Genomic DNA, 17576 nt, shown 5'->3' on the forward strand with positions numbered 1-17576 from the left:
TGACACTTTTAATATACAAGGGGATTCTCCTCCCTCCACTAGTCGGGAGTTCTCCCTTTTTCCACCTAAGAAGCAGGAGTCCGCTGTGTTCCCTATTCATGAGGAATTCACTGCGGTCATATCAAAAGCTTGGGATCGTCCTAATCAAAAGTTTTCGGCCACCAAGCGTATGGATACACTGTATCCTTTTCCAGCTGACACAGTGGAAAAGTGGACTTCTTCCCCTAAGGTAGATCCTCCGGTGGCCAGGTTAGCCAAGAACACGGCCCTTCCCGTCCTAGACGGTTCCTCTCTGCAGGATGCGGTGGACAGACGTTTGGATTCACTTTCCAAGTCTATCTTCTCCCTGGCGGGCGCTTCCCTGCGACCGGCCTTCGCGTCAGCTTGGGTTCGCCAGAGCCCTTACAATGTGGTTGCAGCGCCACCACCAGGATCTGTCAGAGCAGGACGCCTCTGCAGATACTCTGGATTTTATCATTCAGATGTCTCAAGCTTCCAAATATCTCTGAGGCTTCAATGGACATCGGCTCCCTCTTTGCCCGTATTTCGCCCCTCTCTGTCATTCAGCGCAGGGAGGTCTGGCTGAAGGTGTGGGATGCTGATGCCTCATCTAAGCGTTCACTCACTAACCTTCCCTTTGAAGGGTCCAGGCTCTTTGGGGCTCAACTAGATGAATTTATTTCGGCCGCAACTGGGGGCAAGAGCACTCATCTACCTCAGCCCAGGACCAAGCGTCCCTTTCGGTCTCGGCTTTCAGGTTTCCGGGGCCAGTCCTTTCGTCGCTTCTCCACTGCCAGGACGCCGTCGTCCTCATCGGCAGGGGGGTCCCAGGACTCCCGCATGAAGCCTTTCTTCAAGCCCCAGCCTTCTTGGCGGCCTCGGGCGCAGTCAGCCCGTCCTCCTGCTCCCAAGCAACCCTCCGCATGAAGGGGTGCCCCCACCCCTCGTGGTGGGGGGACGTCTGCTCTCCTTTCAACAAGTTTGGAGGGCTCACGTTCTGGACGCCTGGGCTCTGGAAGTGGTGACGTCCGGTTACAAGTTGGAGTTTGCGTCCAGTCCGCCGGAACGTTTTTTCCCTTCTCGCGTTCCGGGGGATCCGGCCAAGGCCTCGGATCTCTTTTTTGCGGTCTCCTCTCTTCTGGACCGTGGTGTCATTTCCCCCGTTCCCCCAGAAGAGCAAGGGACAGGTTTTTACTCAAACCTGTTCGTTGTTCCAAAGAAGGAGGGGTCAGTGCGTCCGATCTTGGATCTAAAACTTCTCAACAAGTTTCTACGGGTGCGGAAGTTTCGCATGGAGTCCCTTCGCTCCGTTATTGCTTCTCTGAGTCCAGGAGAATTCCTCGCGTCTGTGGACATTCAAGACGCCTACTTGCACGTCCCTATTGCAGAGTCCCACCATCGTTTTCTGCGCTTTGCCATAGGGGGGCGTCATTACCAGTTCGTCGCCCTACCTTTTGGGTTGGCGACCGCCCCTCGTGTTTTTACGAAGATTCTGGCGCCTCTCATGGCGCTTCTTCGCACCAGGGGCATCTCTTTGTTACCATACCTAGACGACATCTTGATAAAAGCTCCGTCTCTTCCACAGGCCGAGGACAGCGTCCGAATCACCGTTCAATCCCTGGAACGGTTCGGGTGGCTGATCAATCTTCCCAAGTCCTCTCTTCACCCCTCCCAGAGACTCTCGTTCCTGGGGATCATCTTGGACACCTCGATTTCTCGGGTGTTTCTTCCGGATTCCAAGGTTTCCCAGATTCGACTGGCAGTGGTGTTTCTTCTACGCTCTCCACGTCCCACCATTCGGGAGTGCATGCGGGTGCTGGGCCTTATGGTCTCCTCTTTCGAGGCGATTCCGTACGCCCAATTTCACACTCGTCCGCTACAACAGATGATCCTTGCCCTCTGGAACAAGAGCCCTCGGGGTCTAGACACTCCTGTTCTTCTGTCCCGGCAAGTTCGAGCTTCTCTCCCTTGGTGGCAGTCTTCCCTCAACCTATCGTCAGGAAGGTCCTTCCTTCCGTTCTCCTGGACGGTAGTCACCACCGACGCCAGCCTCATCGGTTGGGGAGGTGTTCTCCGGAACCTCACAGTTCAGGGTGTCTGGTCGACGGAGGAGTCCCGTCTCCCGATAAACGTCTTGGAACTAAGGGCGATTTTCCACTCCCTCTCCCACTGGACTCCTCTCCTTGCAACTCGCCCGGTGCGTGTTCAGTCGGACAATGCCACGGCTGTGGCTTATGTCAACCATCAGGGCGGGACCCGCAGTCGGGCAGTAATGCAGGAAGTAGCGAGGATCCTCTTATGGGCGGAGTCGCATGTTCCAGTATTGTCGGCAGTGTATATCCCGGGAGTCGACAATTGGACGGCGGATTTTCTGAGTCGCACCAGGGTGGATCCGGGAGAATGGTCTCTCCATCCGGAGGTTTTCGAGGACATCTGCAACCGATGGGGCCGTCCGGACGTAGATTTGATGGCTTCCCGGCTCAACCACAAGGTGCCGGTGTATCTAGCCCGCGCTCGAGACCCTCGGGCGGACGGTTAGACGCGCTGGTAGCTCCATGGCAGCTGTTCAGCCTCCTTTACGTCTTCCCTCCGATTCCTCTGTTGCCGAAGGTGCTGCGCAAGATAGAGGCGGAGGGGATACCAACCATTCTCGTCGCCCCGGATTGGCCTCGCCGCGCCTGGTTCTCCAGCGTCGCTCGTATGTTGGTCGACGTTCCGTGACCGCTACCCGACAGAGAGGATCTCCTGTCTCAGGGGCCACTCTTCCACCAGAATTCACGGCAGCTGCGTTTAACGGCGTGGCTGTTGAGACCTCCATCCTAAGGAAGAGAGGCTTCTCTGAGGCGGTGGTGAGAACCATGATCAGGGCTCGGAAGCCAGCTTCTTCACGGATCTATTATCGCACCTGGAAGGCCTTCCTGTTTTTTTGTGAGAAGTCGGGCTACCCGCCCCTACGTTTCTCTGTCCCAGTGGTGCTGTCCTTTCTCCAATCCGGCCTTGACATGGGTCTGTCGCTCAGTTCTTTGAAGGGTCAGGTTTCTGCTTTGGCTATCTTTTTTCAGAAGTCCATTGCCTTTTTGAGACCTGTGAAAACCTTCCTGCAGGGGGTGGCGCATTCTGTTCCCCAGTATGTGCCTCCCTTGCCCCCCTGGGATCTCAACTTGGTTCTGCGCGCCCTTCAGTCGGCGCCTTTTGAGCCTCTGAGGGAGATCTCTCTGGTTTTACTCACCTGGAAGGTAGTTTTTCTGGTGGCCATAACCTCCATCAGGCGAGTTTCGGAGCTGGCCGCACTTTCCTGCCGAGAACCTTTTCTGGTCTTTCACCAGGATAAGGTGGTGCTCAGACCGGTGCCGCCTTTTTTGCCCAAGGTGGTTTCTCCCTTCCACCTTAACGAAGATCTTGTCCTGCCCTCTTTTTGTCCTTCTCCGGCGAACCCCAAGGAATGCGCTCTCCACTCTCTGGACGTCGTCAGGGCTCTGAAGGTGTACCTGGGGGCTACTGCCTCCTTCCGGCGTTCAGACTCTCTCTTTGTGATTCCTGAAGGGTCTCGTAAGGGCCTGGCGGATTCCAAGGTCACCGTGGCGCGGTGGATCCGTTCCGCTATTGCTGCGGCCTATCGCGCTCGTGGCCAGGTTCCGCCGTCACGGATTACTGCTCACTCCACAAGGGCAGTGGGAGCTTCCTGGGCTAGACGCAATCGCGCATCCGTTTCCCAGTTGTGTAAGGCGGCCACTTGGTCGTCCTTACATACTTTCACAAAGTTTTATCAGCTACACTCTCTGGCTTCGGCTGATGCTGTTTTTGGGCGCAGGGTATTGCAGGCTGTGGTTCCTGTTTAACTGCGGGACGTTTATTCCAGGCGGTGTTGGGTTTGTTTCTTGTTCCCACCCCATGGACTGCTTTGGGACGTCCCATGGTCTGTGTCCCCCAATGGAATGAACGAGAAAAGGAGATTTTTGTGAAACTCACCTGTAAAATCTTTTTCTCGTCTTTTCCATTGGGGGACACAGCTCCCGCCCCTTTTTTTATGGTTTTCGCCTTATGGTGTGCGGTGTGATGGTTTCCATTGTGTTTTATTTCCGTTCTCCTTCTCCTACTGCTTTTGCAACGACTGAAGTTCTCCTGGAGGTGCCTGGGGGTATAGCCCGAGGAGGAGGAGCTTCTTTTTTTGCATAGTGTCCCTCCTAGTAATATCTCTAAGCTATACCCATGGTCTGTGTCCCCCAATAGAAAAGACGAGAAAAAGATTTTACAGGTGAGTTTCACAAAAATCTCCTTATATGTATCGTTTTTCTTGCATTTTGATACTGATAAAACCTTTTTTAAAAACCTTTTTTTTTATAAACCTTGGGGGAAAAAAATCCGTTTATATTCGTCACCATATGCTGACCCCTATAACTTTTTTGTAGTTGTGTGAGTGTTCATTTTTTGAGGGGCATACTTTACTTTTCATTGATACCTTTCTGTGGTGTGTACAACTTTTTAATCACTTTAAATTTTTTTTGTGGGAAATGAAGTGACCAAAACTGTGAATTAGCCATTTTTACATTTTGTTCTTTTTCTATGTTTGACTTATGGGAAAAATGTTTTTATAATTTTTTTTTTTATAGTATTTCCATTTTCGCATGTGGCGATACCCATGATGTGTATTTATTTTATTTTGGGGAAGGGTGATTTGAATGTGTGTGTGTATGTATGTGTAAAATATATATATATATATATATATATATATATATATATATATATATATATATATATATATATATATATATATATATATATATATATATATATGGCACTGGCTATAAATAAATAAAAAATAGGGTGCACGATCCTAGGGTATAGACTTCTCACCCCACAAGTAGAATCCAGAAGAAGGACGGCACTCCAGTAAGGTGAAAAAAATGATGATGCTTTTATTCAACCATCTGGTGCAACGTTTCGGCTCTAAATGGGCCTTTTTCATATATATAATTTATTTATTAGATTGCTATTCTCATAGACTCCAATGCATTAGGTACGTGTTCCAATGCCGTGGCCAAGATTGACCACGACATCTGAAGTGTTAAAAGACAGTGACCGGCATTATCCCCAGTTGCAGGTGTCTGCTGTATGAAACGGTCGGGAAGGGGTTGCTAAGATAATTAAAAATCTTGGACAACGTTTAGTGTCTAAAAATAAATAAAATAAGATGATAGTAATAGATTCCACAGCACCGTTCCCTGCAGCGCTGATATAATATTCCCCGTGCTGTTTGCCGGTAAATAGCATGTGACAACTGCAGCCAATCACTGTTCTCAGCGGTCTACATGGAGAGTAAAGTTGGTGCATACAGGAGATTTCAGGGACAGGCCTCTGAACGATGAGGATGCCTGGCCCTATCAGTGGCGGAGGGAGAAGTGGCAAAGGTGAGGTGGTGCTCCAAAAAAGCTAGGCCCGTCCCTTAGTGCGAAGAGTACCTCATTAGCATAAAAATGACATTCTCAGAAACTACATCCTATTGCTGTAAGAGAGGGGTTGTTGCACTACTTGGCATGATCAACCCTAAAAGGCAGTGTGCCTGGTTTACTAGGGTTCATCATGCTGACAGATGCAGTTTAAATAATAAACTGCTCTGGAGCCGGACAACCCCTTTAATTATCTGATATTAATATAATAGTCCAAAATGTGCCAAATTTATTAAGATGCACTTGCTTTGTAATTGGTGCGGTTCACTCCAATGATCTCTTTTTATTTTCACTGTGAAATGTTGTGTTGTATGCAATACAGTAAAAACGCCAGTGTAACGGCTGTTTCACTGACATTTTTTTTTTTTTTTTTTTTTTTTTTTTTCTTTACGACCAGTGAATAGAGGCCATAAAAAAAATAGCACATTTCCTATTTTTCACGCTCAGACAGACCCCATTGAAATTATTGGGCCCGTTTTTAATGGCTATATAGCCAGGAGTGCACCTGTAAAATGGCTGATAAAAATGGATTAAAGTGCCTTTGCGGCATTACGATAAAAAAAAGTCTCCCCTCATCCACTTGTGTGCTTTGCGTGCACTGGAAGGACCTGATCCTCCTAGCATGGTGGCGTCACAATGCTGGCAGCGTCAGGTACTTCCAGTGCAGAGCGGATGTCAAAACATTCAAGTGGATTAGGTGACTTTTTTTTTTTCGTACCCAGTAAAATTGGCTCCACTGTGGGAGGGCATTATTTACACTGGGGGGATCTATTGATGGGCCTTTTTATTCTAGGGGAACACTAGTGGGGCAGCATTTTATATACAAAAGGGTACTGTGGTTGGCATTTTATATATGGGGGGCCCTTGTATATACTGAGACTACAATGGCGGGCATTATAGTCACTGGGGAACTACAGCAGGCCATTATAGATACCGGGGGTATACTAGGGGCATTGCAGGGTTTGGGATACTTAAGGAAAAAAAAGTAATTGTTCCGTTTTTCATGGCTGTTTTTAACGGCCATGCAAAAAGGCTATTAAACGGAGTCTGTTTTTAATGACCCTTTTTCTTTCACTTTGCACCATGCACAGTTGCGGTTTGTGACGGCCACCTGCAGCGATGATCATGGACTGCGAGTTGAACCACATTTATCATGCGCTGCTCATGATTTTATGCCTCTTTTATGTATTAATTGGTCTTGGGCATAACTGACTGTGGCATGTCACACTTTGATTTCAGCAATATCCTTCAACTCCTAACTCCAGTTTAGTTTCAAATAATGAAGAGGATTATGAACATGCTAGAAATCTTAAGGAAAGTGGCAAAGCGAAGCTACCGCTGGTAAGTAGTTCTTTGGGTTCTTGTTGTCCAAAAGAACAGAGCCTCTGTATCTCTAACAAGTTTTTCTTTTTCCCCCCCTTAAGGGCACTCTAAGCAAATCGGAATGGGATGCTACAAGTAAGTTATTCTATAAATCCTGTTGCAAATCGAACAGTACCCACTTCACGAATGCATACTTTGCCTTCCACCAGTTTAGCCAGATTGTAGCCTCTCTAATGCAATAGTTCTTATTTTGCATTCAGTCTGTCATCTTTCACTACATTTTTGGATTATCACCAAAAAAATGAATAAAACTAACTTACATATGTATGAAGATCCAAAAAACTTTATTGTAAGTATATATAAACATATAAACAATACATACATATATAATAAAACAGGCAGCACAAGGCGGGGAAGCCAGATCTACTGGCGAAACGGCGTTGGGTCAGGAGTCGGCCGAGAGATCTTTGCACCAGTCAGGGTATGTTTATACTTTGTCCTTTTCATTCCAACCTCAATCTCCACAATCGCCTCCTTTGCACTTTGTTTGGGGCGTTGCTGCTATGAGGTTTTGAGGTATGCTCTTTCAGCTAGCATTCTTTTTTCCCTGTTTTTTCGTGCACTGATCTCCCGGCCTCTCCTTGGGTCCTGCTACTCATCTGTGTGTCCCGCCTTGTGCTGTGTGTTTTATTATATATGTATGTATTGTTTATATATACTTACAATAAAGTTTTTTGGATCTTCATACATATGTAAGTTAGTTTTATTCATTTTTTTTGGTGATTATCATGACTCCTTGGGGGTCCGATGTTTTTGATATTATTCTGTCCGGTTAATATTGGTTGACTACATTTTTGGATTGTGAATCTAGGATTAACAGGGTTTGGCTGGTGCCAAATTGGCAGAAATTATAGATTCTAATCAAAAAATATAAAAAAGTACATGTCCAAGGTTTTAATATAGATGGCTTATCCTCAGGGTTGGTCATCAGTATCTGATCGGTGGGGTTCCCACTTCCAGCACCCCTTCCAATCGGAGTGAAGAGGCTGTGGCACTCCAGTGAGCGATGTGGCTTTCTTGTAGTTTACGAAGCACAGCGCCGTACATTGTATAGCGACTGTGCTTGGTATTGCCGCTCTCACCCATTCACTTGAATGGGACTGAACTGTACCTATGACAAATGAACATGACATCACCAGTCTAGGAAGAGGCCGCAACACTCAACGGAGCTGCTCCACAGCTTACCTTGAATCGGCTGTGCTGTTTTTTTATTGTAATCCGTCCAGCAGTTTTGCAGAAAAACGACTTTTATAAAACCCTGAAGGTGCCCAGAGGGGCGTTAAGTTCCCCTTTGTGTGCCCAGTAACGAACCTCTTACAGTGCCCAAAACGCCTTCCTCCAGAATCCCTAACCGCCCACAGCGTCTCATCCCTCTCCTCCCCCTCCCTGACGGCCGAGCAAAGTCTCGCGCAGACGCAGTACCCACTGAGGGCTGCGCCAGTGCGATTTGCTGGAGACTGAGGGCAGGGGCGTTACTGGGCACACAAAGGAGAACATAACGCCCCTCTGGGCACCTTCAGGGTTTTATAAAAGTCGTTTTTCTGCAAAACTGCTGGACGGATTACAATAAAAAACGGCACAGCCGATTCAAGGTAACCTGTGGAGCATGACTGGTTTAAAATCAGAATTTGTGTTATACGAGGTGACAGAATCCCTTTAAGTTGTCCTCCTATTCTGATAATTGGGCACGTCCTCATGGCTATGAAAGGCTATGGGAGATATAAATACAAGAACAATTGGTGCAGATATTAATTTCTACAATCAATATGGTAGGCAGAAATCTGATTATCCTGTCCAAAAAAGTTAGTTGTTGCTTAGGTTAGCTGTTTGAGTAATTTTTTGTCTAGTTTTTAATTTTTAAATAGTTTTTAAAAACTGTTTGTTTTAATTTAAATTTTTTATGCCATATTTCACACCCATAATAATTCTATTTTTCCATTGAGGGAGCTGTAGGACTTTTTTGTGGGGGTGAGCTGTAGATTTATTGGTACAATTTTTTGTTTTGAGAGTAAAGGTGACTAAGGGTACTTTCACACTAGCGTTGTTAAAATCCGGCAGGCAGTTCCGGCAAGCCGTATACAAATGGAAAGCTTTTTTTTTTTTTTTTCGGATCCGTTTTTTTCCCCGCATAGCCACTTAGTTATTCAATAATATGTCTGTGTAGCGCCACCTGCAGTTTCTGTTTTTCTTATTTCTTTGACCTGCTCACTGAGAAGGTCGCACATGCTCAGTTCTTCACCTGCCTCCTGAGTTGTGATAGGAAGAGCTGAGACACGCCCCCTGAGCTGCAGCAGAAAAGACACTCCCCCTGAGCTTTCAGCTTGATATAAATCTAGCAGAGTAATGAATGTGGAGATCTCTGGATCCATGTGAGGTACAGGGCTGGTTCTAGCTTTTGTAGAAAGAGATTGTCATGTACTATATGATGTCTGATTTTCATGTTTTTAAATTAGTCATGGGAAAACCCCTGTAAGTATGTTTTTATAGTCTCATGCTGTGGGTGGAATTAAAAAGCACTCCGGTAATGTACATAATTATGCCAACTTGAAGTACTTTCATGCCGTTCTACATTGCTGCCTGCTTGGTTTAATCCAGGGCTTTTAAATATTTAAGAGATTTCTTAAGTGACACTTTAGTATCTTGTAAGGTTATTTTTATTACAAACTAAGGCCTCTTTCACACAACCGTATGGCTTTTTCAGTGTTTTGCGGGCCGTTTTTTCCGGATCCATTATTCCAATTTTTGGTTCAGTTCCGTTTTTCCGTATGGCATATACAGTATACAGTAATTACATAGAAAAAATTGGGCTGGGCATAAAAAAAAATTTAATAGATGGTTCTGCAAAAAACGGAACGGATACAGAAGACATACGGATGCATTTCCGTATTCAGTTTTTTTTTTTTTTTTTTTTGCGAACACATTGACTTCAATGGAGCCACGGAACGTGATTTGCGGAAAATAATAGGACAAGACTTAAAATGTAGCGGAACGGAAATGCGGACATACGGAAACGGAATGCTCACGGAGTACATTCCGTTTTTTTGCAGACCCATTGAAATAAACGGCCCGTATACGGAACGCAAAAAACGTTCGTGTGAATGAGACCTAATACGCAAGAGGGATTTTCACCTACATTTCTTTAGTGATTGTTTTTATTCTAGATGTTTGCGATCTGTACGTAGAGCTTTCCTTGCTGTGGTGCAGGATTTTAATGAATTTGTGTTTTCTAATGGGCTTTTATTTTTATTTTACAGGTATATATTTATTATTCGCCTTTGAAAAAGAGACTTGAATGAAGACACTTCTGAAAGATTCAGATGGACTTTTTTTTTTTTTTTTTTTTTTGAAGCTTGTGAATGTTATGTACATACAGTTAGCTGTAGTTCTTTTGCACGTATATGTGAAGTCTGTTCAAGTCGAAGTGCCTGTTGCAATCTCTTGTTTGTGACAGGCTGGAGTGTAAATATGAAAAGATCATAGACATTTTGTACAAATGTTTTGTCAGATTTCGTGTTTTTTTTTTTTTTTTTTCTCCCAGGGGTATTCTGGGGAAAAGTCTTGCGTGCACAGAGTATATTTTTTATCCTTTATAGACATTCAACAAACATTAAATCTCTTGTATTTTAAGGTCAATTTATTTAACATTGTAGTTTAACTATAAAGAATACCTATAAATGTAATCCTATTTCACCGGACCTCTGGTAAATTACAGTGAATGACTTTGCAATGTATTCCCTTCTACAAGTTTTTTGCAGCTTTAGGTCGAATGCACACGGCCGTATTCCGCAGCCGAGAGCGGTCCGTGGTTTGTCGGGCTGGATTCCTGTTCAGAGCAGGAGCGCACGGCGTCATTGGTTGCTATGACGCCATGCGCTTCATGTGGCCGCTGCACTACAGTAATACACTATACGAGTGTATTACTGTAGTGCGGCGGCATGAAGCGCACGGCGTTGAGGCAACCAATGACGCCGTGCGCTCCTGCTCTGAACAGGAATCTGCCTTACAGATACTTTTCGTTGTTTTGATACACTTATTTAATGCATTGTACTTTAGATCTACAGTGGATACTTGTTAGTCTACATCCACACAAGTGTATCCGTTTTGCCAGTCTGCAAATCTGCAAAATACGGGAACGGTCTATAAAATTGCTTATTCTTGTCCACAAAACAGAAGATTGGGACATGTTCTAAAATTTGCCATCCAGATGCGGACAGCACATGGACACATTTTTTCCACCCCGTAGATAAGAATGAGTCAGTGTGCAATCTGCAAAAACTGCGATCAGCGTGGACCAAAAATACAGTTGTGTGAATGCAGCCTTACCGTGATACAAGGCAGGGGGAGTCTACATTCAGAGCTTCGTATGGTTTTTGAGGCTCTGTGGATTTGAGGTTTTCAATGCATGCGTCTCAGACGATGCATAGACCTCCAAATGCTGTGCCCAGTTTTCAGCAATAGCTTTCTAGACTTTACGGGAAGTGAGGGCATCGGGTGCTAGGCTTAGGCCGCCCGCTCACGGCTGCTGTTCGGCCAGTTCATGCATTGGGGACCAATTTGCGGTCCCCAATGTACGGGCACTATCCGTGCGGCTGCCAAAACGGATCCAGACCCATTTAACTTGAATGGGTTTGTGAACTGTCCGCACCGCAAAAAAATAGAATGTGCATGAGGCGTTTGAACAGGGTTTCTCAACTCCGGTCCTTGGGACCCACCTACCAGTCAGGATTTCCTTAGTATTGAGCAGGTGATAGTGTCCATGCATCAGGACTTACCACAGGTATTCATTCTGTGGGATATTCTCAGATCCTGACCGGTAGGTGGATCCCGAGGACCGGAGTTGAGAAGCCCTGCCTTAGGAGGAGGTTGTATGTTGTAGCATTATGCAGATTTGAGAAGATAGAAGCAGCATCTTGGAATTAATAAAGTATAGAATGGTGCTGCATATGCAGAATCGCAATGATATAGCCAACTGGAGAGCTGTACTTGTTTTAACCATTATAATTGGAGGTATAGTTTTAGTGTGTGTCCAAGGTTTGCTGTTTACATATAGAATGAATATACATTAGTTGAGTAACTTTGTACATGTGGTGCGTTATTTATTAGAAACTGGTTCTGAAGTACCGCCTGCATTAAGATGGGTTTACACAGTGCGTTTTTGATACATTTTTGAGGAACTGGAAACACCGCATGCTTTTTTACAACTGCATTACCAGCCACAATTTTCTGCGGAGTGGTAATGGTGGTTTAAAACTTTTTATATATGCATGTGGTTTCTCTGATGGCTCAAAAATGCCCTGTGTAAACCTAGCCTTGGGCATCTTTCACATGAGCAAAATGGAATACGTCAGGGTCTGTCCAGTGGTTTTGGGATGCAGGATGAATCTGTTTTATCTGCAGTTATGCGCATGAAGAAAAACTGAAGAACACTAGCAGCAACCATCATTGTGAAACATATTGCATCCAGATGCCTTCAGCTTTTCACACCGCTCCATTTATATCTATGTGGCCAGGGCTGCGTAAAAAACAGACGATATATAACACTACTACAGGGATCAGCAACCTTTGGCACTCCAGCCACTGTGAAACTACAACCCCCAGCATGCAAACATGCTCAGCTGTCCCATAGAAGTGAATGGAGCACCCTAGGAGTTGTAGTTTCTGAACAGCTGGAGTGCCTGCTGATCCCTGCACTAGTAGTCTGTCCCAGGATGGTGACTGTAATAGAAATGTATCCACTTAAGGGAAGAGTCTCTGTATAGAAATATCCATGCTTCTGAAAATTACTTGGTGCAATTAGGAATAATAGTTGTAATTCAAAGGTTATTTTGAATACACAAAATACCCAGGACAAACCAATATGAAGGTCCATTTGTGTGTTGCCAAACAGGCCATCCATAATTGGCGAACCCTAATGTTGAATAGCAGAGCGAGTGGCAGATTGATATTACTGCATATGTGGGGTCATCAACATCTGCACATGCAGTAATATTAATCTGCCACTTGCTCTGATATTGAACAATAAGGTTCACTAATTATAGGATGTATTTCTTTGTGATCTTTGAGCTGCAGATGTGGAGAGAGGTTACTACATTATGGAGATAGAGGTTATTTTCATTTTCTTCTAAATAAATGGAAACCTATATCTTGCGGATTTGTCTGAAAGTGCAGGATGTGAGTCATGTGATGGTTGCTACAGCAACGTAAACAAACATGCCCCTTGTGATTCTAGCATCCCGGTCACCTGATCTTCCGGTCATCTGACCTGTGGGTCATGTGACACATCCGCTCATAGAAGACTGCTTACACCGGAATGATTGCGGAAGTAGCGCCACGCAGGCGCAGCTGTCTCCGCACCACGCCAGCTCTCCATGTGCCGCTTGGATCCGAATCAGGTTGCAAATGTTCAACTATTGGTTTTAATCATGTTATTTATTATATCACCTGGCTTTTAATAAGTGGTCTAATTTGTATGTAATATGACTTAGGCCGAATGCACACGGCAGTGTTCCGCGGCCGAGAGCGGTCTGTGGTCTGCCGGGCTGGATTCCTGTTCAGAACAGGAGTGCACGGCGTCATTGGTTGCTATGAGGCCGTGCGCTTCTTGTCGCCGCTGCGCTACAGTAATACACTATACAAGTGTATTACTGTAGTGCAGCGGCGGCATAAAGCGCACGGTGTCATAGCAACCAATGACGCCGTGTGCGCTTGCTCTGAATAGGAATCCAGCCCGGCATACCACGGACCTCTCTCGGCCGAGGAACACTGCCGTGTGCATTCGGCCTTTGTAGTCTCTTATGTATATGTATTTTTTTAGGATGCATTCATTTATATCACTGATTTGGAATCATGTAAAATTGCTTTTTGATATACACTTTTATGAATATTATCACAATTTTCACTTAATTATGTTATTGATTGATTGACATTGAATATGCTATATACCAATTATGGCGAACCTATGGCACGGGTGCCAGAGGCGGCACTCAGAGCCCTCTTTGTGGGCACCCGCACCCTGGAAAAAGTCTCTAAGGTGTACCAATATGCCTTAGACCTTTCCTACCATTCATCAGTGCAGGGCGCACTATGAACAGCACAGACATCTCATTGAATGCAGGCTGGCTATTATAGCTACTACATGATAAAGTACATGGAAAATATACTATATTGGACTGTAGTATTTAGATTAAAGGGGTTATCCCCATTTTCACCAAGGTAGCCCCCCTGACTTGAGCATCGGAGCAGTTCATGCTCCTCTGCTCTCCTTTTCCCTGCACGATTGAGCGCAGGGCAAAGGCATTTTGTGGAGTTCCAGTGACGAACAGAGCTCTCCATAGGGCTGCCAGGCGGAGGCTTCCACCCAGCAGTGGGCCTGGTGAAGTAACCGGCACTGATGGGCTGGCTTAAGCGCTGCCCTAGCTTGTAAAACGGTTAGGGCAGCGCTAAAGCCCGCCCATCAGAGCCGGTGACGTCACCGAACACACTGCTGGGCGGAAGCCTCCGCCCGGCAGTGTGTTGTTGTAAATAAAAGAGCCCTTGCCCTGCGCAGGGCAAGGGAAAGCATCGGAGCATGAACTGCTCCAATGCTCAAGTCAGGGGGGCTGCCTTGGTGAAATTATGGGTATGTCCAGGTTCAGCTCTGAACTCGGACAACCCCTTTAAATTGCCGTGTTGGCACTTTGCGATAAATAAGGGGGTTTTGGGCACTCAGTCTCTAAAAGGTTCGCCACCACTGCTATATACAGTTGCAAGAACCCTTTGGAATGATATGGATTCCTGCACAAATTGGTCATAAAATGTGATGTGATCTTGATCTAAGTCACCACTATAGACAATCACAGTCTGCTTAAACTAATAACACACAAAGAATTAAATGTTACCATGTTTTTATTGAACACACCATGTAAACATTTACAGTGCAGGTGGAAAATGTAAGTGAACCCTTGGATTTAATAACTGGTTGAACCTCTTTTGGCAGCAATAACTTCAACCAAACGTTTCCTGTAGTTGCAGATCAGACATGCATAACGGTCAGGAGTAATTCTTGACCATTCCTCTTTACAGAACTGTTTCAGTTCAGGAATATTTTTGAGATGTCTGGTGTGAATCGCTTTCTTGAGGTCATGCCACTGCATCTCAATCGGGTTGAGGTCAGGACACTGACTGGGCCACTCCAGAAGGCGTATTTCCATAGCATCATCACGACGGCATACAAGGAGATTGACCCCTGACCTCTGTAGGGGCAGGAACAGAGAAAGGTTAAATACCCTCCTCCCACCACCAACACCAGTGTTTCTGGTCTCTTTTTTTCTTCTTTTTTTAAGTTACCTTGGAAAAATCGCCGGCTGCAGGTGCCCCCCTGCCCTCCCACGGTCTGGTACTAACGCTGGGCAGGGGGTGTGGGGCTCTATCTCGTCCCGGTAATTCCGGGGCCTGTTCCCTTGGCGCGGACTCCCTCCTGCCCTACTGAGGCTGCAGCTGGGTTGTGCGCCGGCGCCTGAGGCGCATAGTTATGACGTCACGGCCGGTGTCCTGGAAGTGATGTGGACGGCGTTCAGCGTGGAGCCCGGCTTAAAGCTGAGGCCGGAACTCTAGGGAGACGCTTCCAAGGATCGGTCCCCCTATTTGCGGAACCCTTACCTGCCAGGAAGAGGACGAAGTATCCGATACTATGTCTGGGACAGAGCGGTCCCCTAGAGCTGAACCGACGATGCCTCCATCCGCGAGTCCCCTTCGGGGGTATTATAAGTAGTGGGTCAGGGAGTCGTCTTGATCCCCCCTCTCCTGCTGTAGAAGAGTGAGGGGGGGGGGGTAGAGTGACAGAGAGAGAGAGTTTAAACACCAGTTTTACTGTGGGTTTTGTCTCTGCTTGGGGGAAGCTCGCCTTAGCCAGCCCCCTTCCCCCCCCCCCCCATCTCTCTTGCGCTCTCTCTAGTTGTCCATTCCCTTATAGCTGCCTTCTCCTTTCTTTTAGGTATCTAAAGAAACCCCAAGAAAAATCAGGAAATCCCTTAAGTGTATCTCCTGTAGTGGCAGACTTCCTGACAACTATCCCAAAAAATTGTGCAAGCATTGTATATCAAATATTGTACGGGATGAAGCACCCTCTCTAAAAGAGGAATTGAAATATATGATTCAGGAAGAGATTTGTTCATCTTTGGCCCACCTGTCCACTAATCCCCCCGATTTGCCTCCACCTAAGAGAAAGCGGGTTAGATCTCCGTCCCCTTCTGACCTAGAAGTTATAGTGGACGAGAGTGTCCACTCCGTCAGGTCATGGGAAGAGGGGGAAAGAGTCTCTGATTCGGACTCAGTGGATAATGGTTGTAGATATTACTTTTCTACTGAAGATATGTCCGACCTACTGAGGGCGGTCATGTCTACCATGGGAGTGGAGGAGGTACAACGTACCCATTCTGTACAAGAAGAAATGTTTGAGGGTTTGAGAGTTAAAAAAAACTTGTGTATTCCCCATTAATGAGAGTATTAAAGATATGGTCCTTGACGAATGGGCAGACCCAGAAAGACGGCTAGGAGTCTCTGCTTCGTTCAAAAATAGATTGGTATTTGATCCTGAGGAGTCTAAAATTTTCAATGAGATCCCCAAAATAGATGTACAAGTCGCCAAAGTGAACAAAAAGACATCCCTTCCATTTGAGGATGCCTCCCAACTTAAGGATTCGATGGATCGTAAAGCGGACAGTCTTCTCAGGAAATCCTGGGAGGCATCCATGTTTAATATTAAAACCAATATTGCGGCTACCTCAGTCGCCAGATCCATGTATCTTTGGTTGGGAGAATTAGAAACCCATATAAAAGATAAAACATCTAGGGAGGGAATTCTCAATTCTCTCCCTCACTTAAAATCCGCCACGGCCTTCCTGGCGGATGCCTCAGCCGAGTCAGTCCGATTCTCCACCAGAGATGCGTCACTTTCCAACGCAGCCAGAAGAGCCCTTTGGATGAAGTGCTGGTCTGGGGACAAGACATCTAAATTAAAGCTCTGCTCTATACCCTTTTCTGGAGAATGTGTTTGGCCCGGTCCTAGATAAAATTCTAGAGAAGGCCGCGGACAAAAAGAAGGGGTTTCCGGAAGATCGTCCCTTCAGACGTCTGTATCCTTTTCGCTCCTCCTCGAATCAAGAGAAAAGCTACAGGGGGAAAGGGAAATCGGGGTGCTGGAGTTATCCAAAAGGGGGAAGAGGAAGAGGCCAATCCTCCTCCCACCAAAGATCCTCCGATAAGCAATGACGCCGGAGTAGGGGGAAGACTCTCAAAGTTCCTGGGGACATGGGAATCTAACTCCCAGAATCCCTGGATCTCCAATGTAGTCTGCGCAGGCTATCAAATAGAGTGTTCTTCAAGACCCCCAAACAAATTTTCACTAGCACGGTTCCAAACAAACCTTTGGCAAGGAGTCCAGAAACTTCATCAGATGAATGTAATCTCACCAGTTCCGCCTCCAGAAAGAGGCAGGGGTTACTATTCAACTTTATTTCTAATCAAGAAAAAAGAAGGCACATTTCGGACTATCATAAACCTGAAACCATTAAACAAGTTTATTCGTTATCAGAAATTCAGGATGGAAACCCTGGCATCTACAATCCCACTGCTAAGCAAAGACGTCTTCATGTGCACAATAGACCTGCGAGATGCTTATTACGACATTCCCGTTCACACCAATTCACAAAGTTTTCTCCGGTTTGCAATCCAGGATATATCAGGGAACATCCATCACTTCCAGTTCAG

At 45.9% G+C, this 17576-nt stretch overlaps 1 protein-coding gene across 2 annotated transcripts in view; it reads left to right on the forward strand.

Moving 5' to 3' along the window:
* Window positions 1-10584, forward strand: part of RNMT (RNA guanine-7 methyltransferase) — a 79687-nt gene extending 69103 nt beyond the window's left edge. For both annotated transcript variants that reach the window (XM_040431858.1, XM_040431856.1), the window contains exons 10-12: window positions 6687-6788; window positions 6872-6905; window positions 10085-10584. In XM_040431858.1, the coding sequence (XP_040287792.1) occupies window positions 6687-6788; window positions 6872-6905; window positions 10085-10122 (174 nt within the window). In that variant the 3' untranslated portion in view covers window positions 10123-10584. The remainder of the gene's footprint in view (window positions 1-6686; window positions 6789-6871; window positions 6906-10084) is intronic.
* Window positions 10585-17576: the final 6992 nt, after the last annotated feature.

The sequence above is a fragment of the Bufo bufo genome, chromosome 5, assembly GCF_905171765.1.
Source record: "Bufo bufo chromosome 5, aBufBuf1.1, whole genome shotgun sequence".
Lineage (NCBI taxonomy): Eukaryota > Metazoa > Chordata > Amphibia > Anura > Bufonidae > Bufo > Bufo bufo.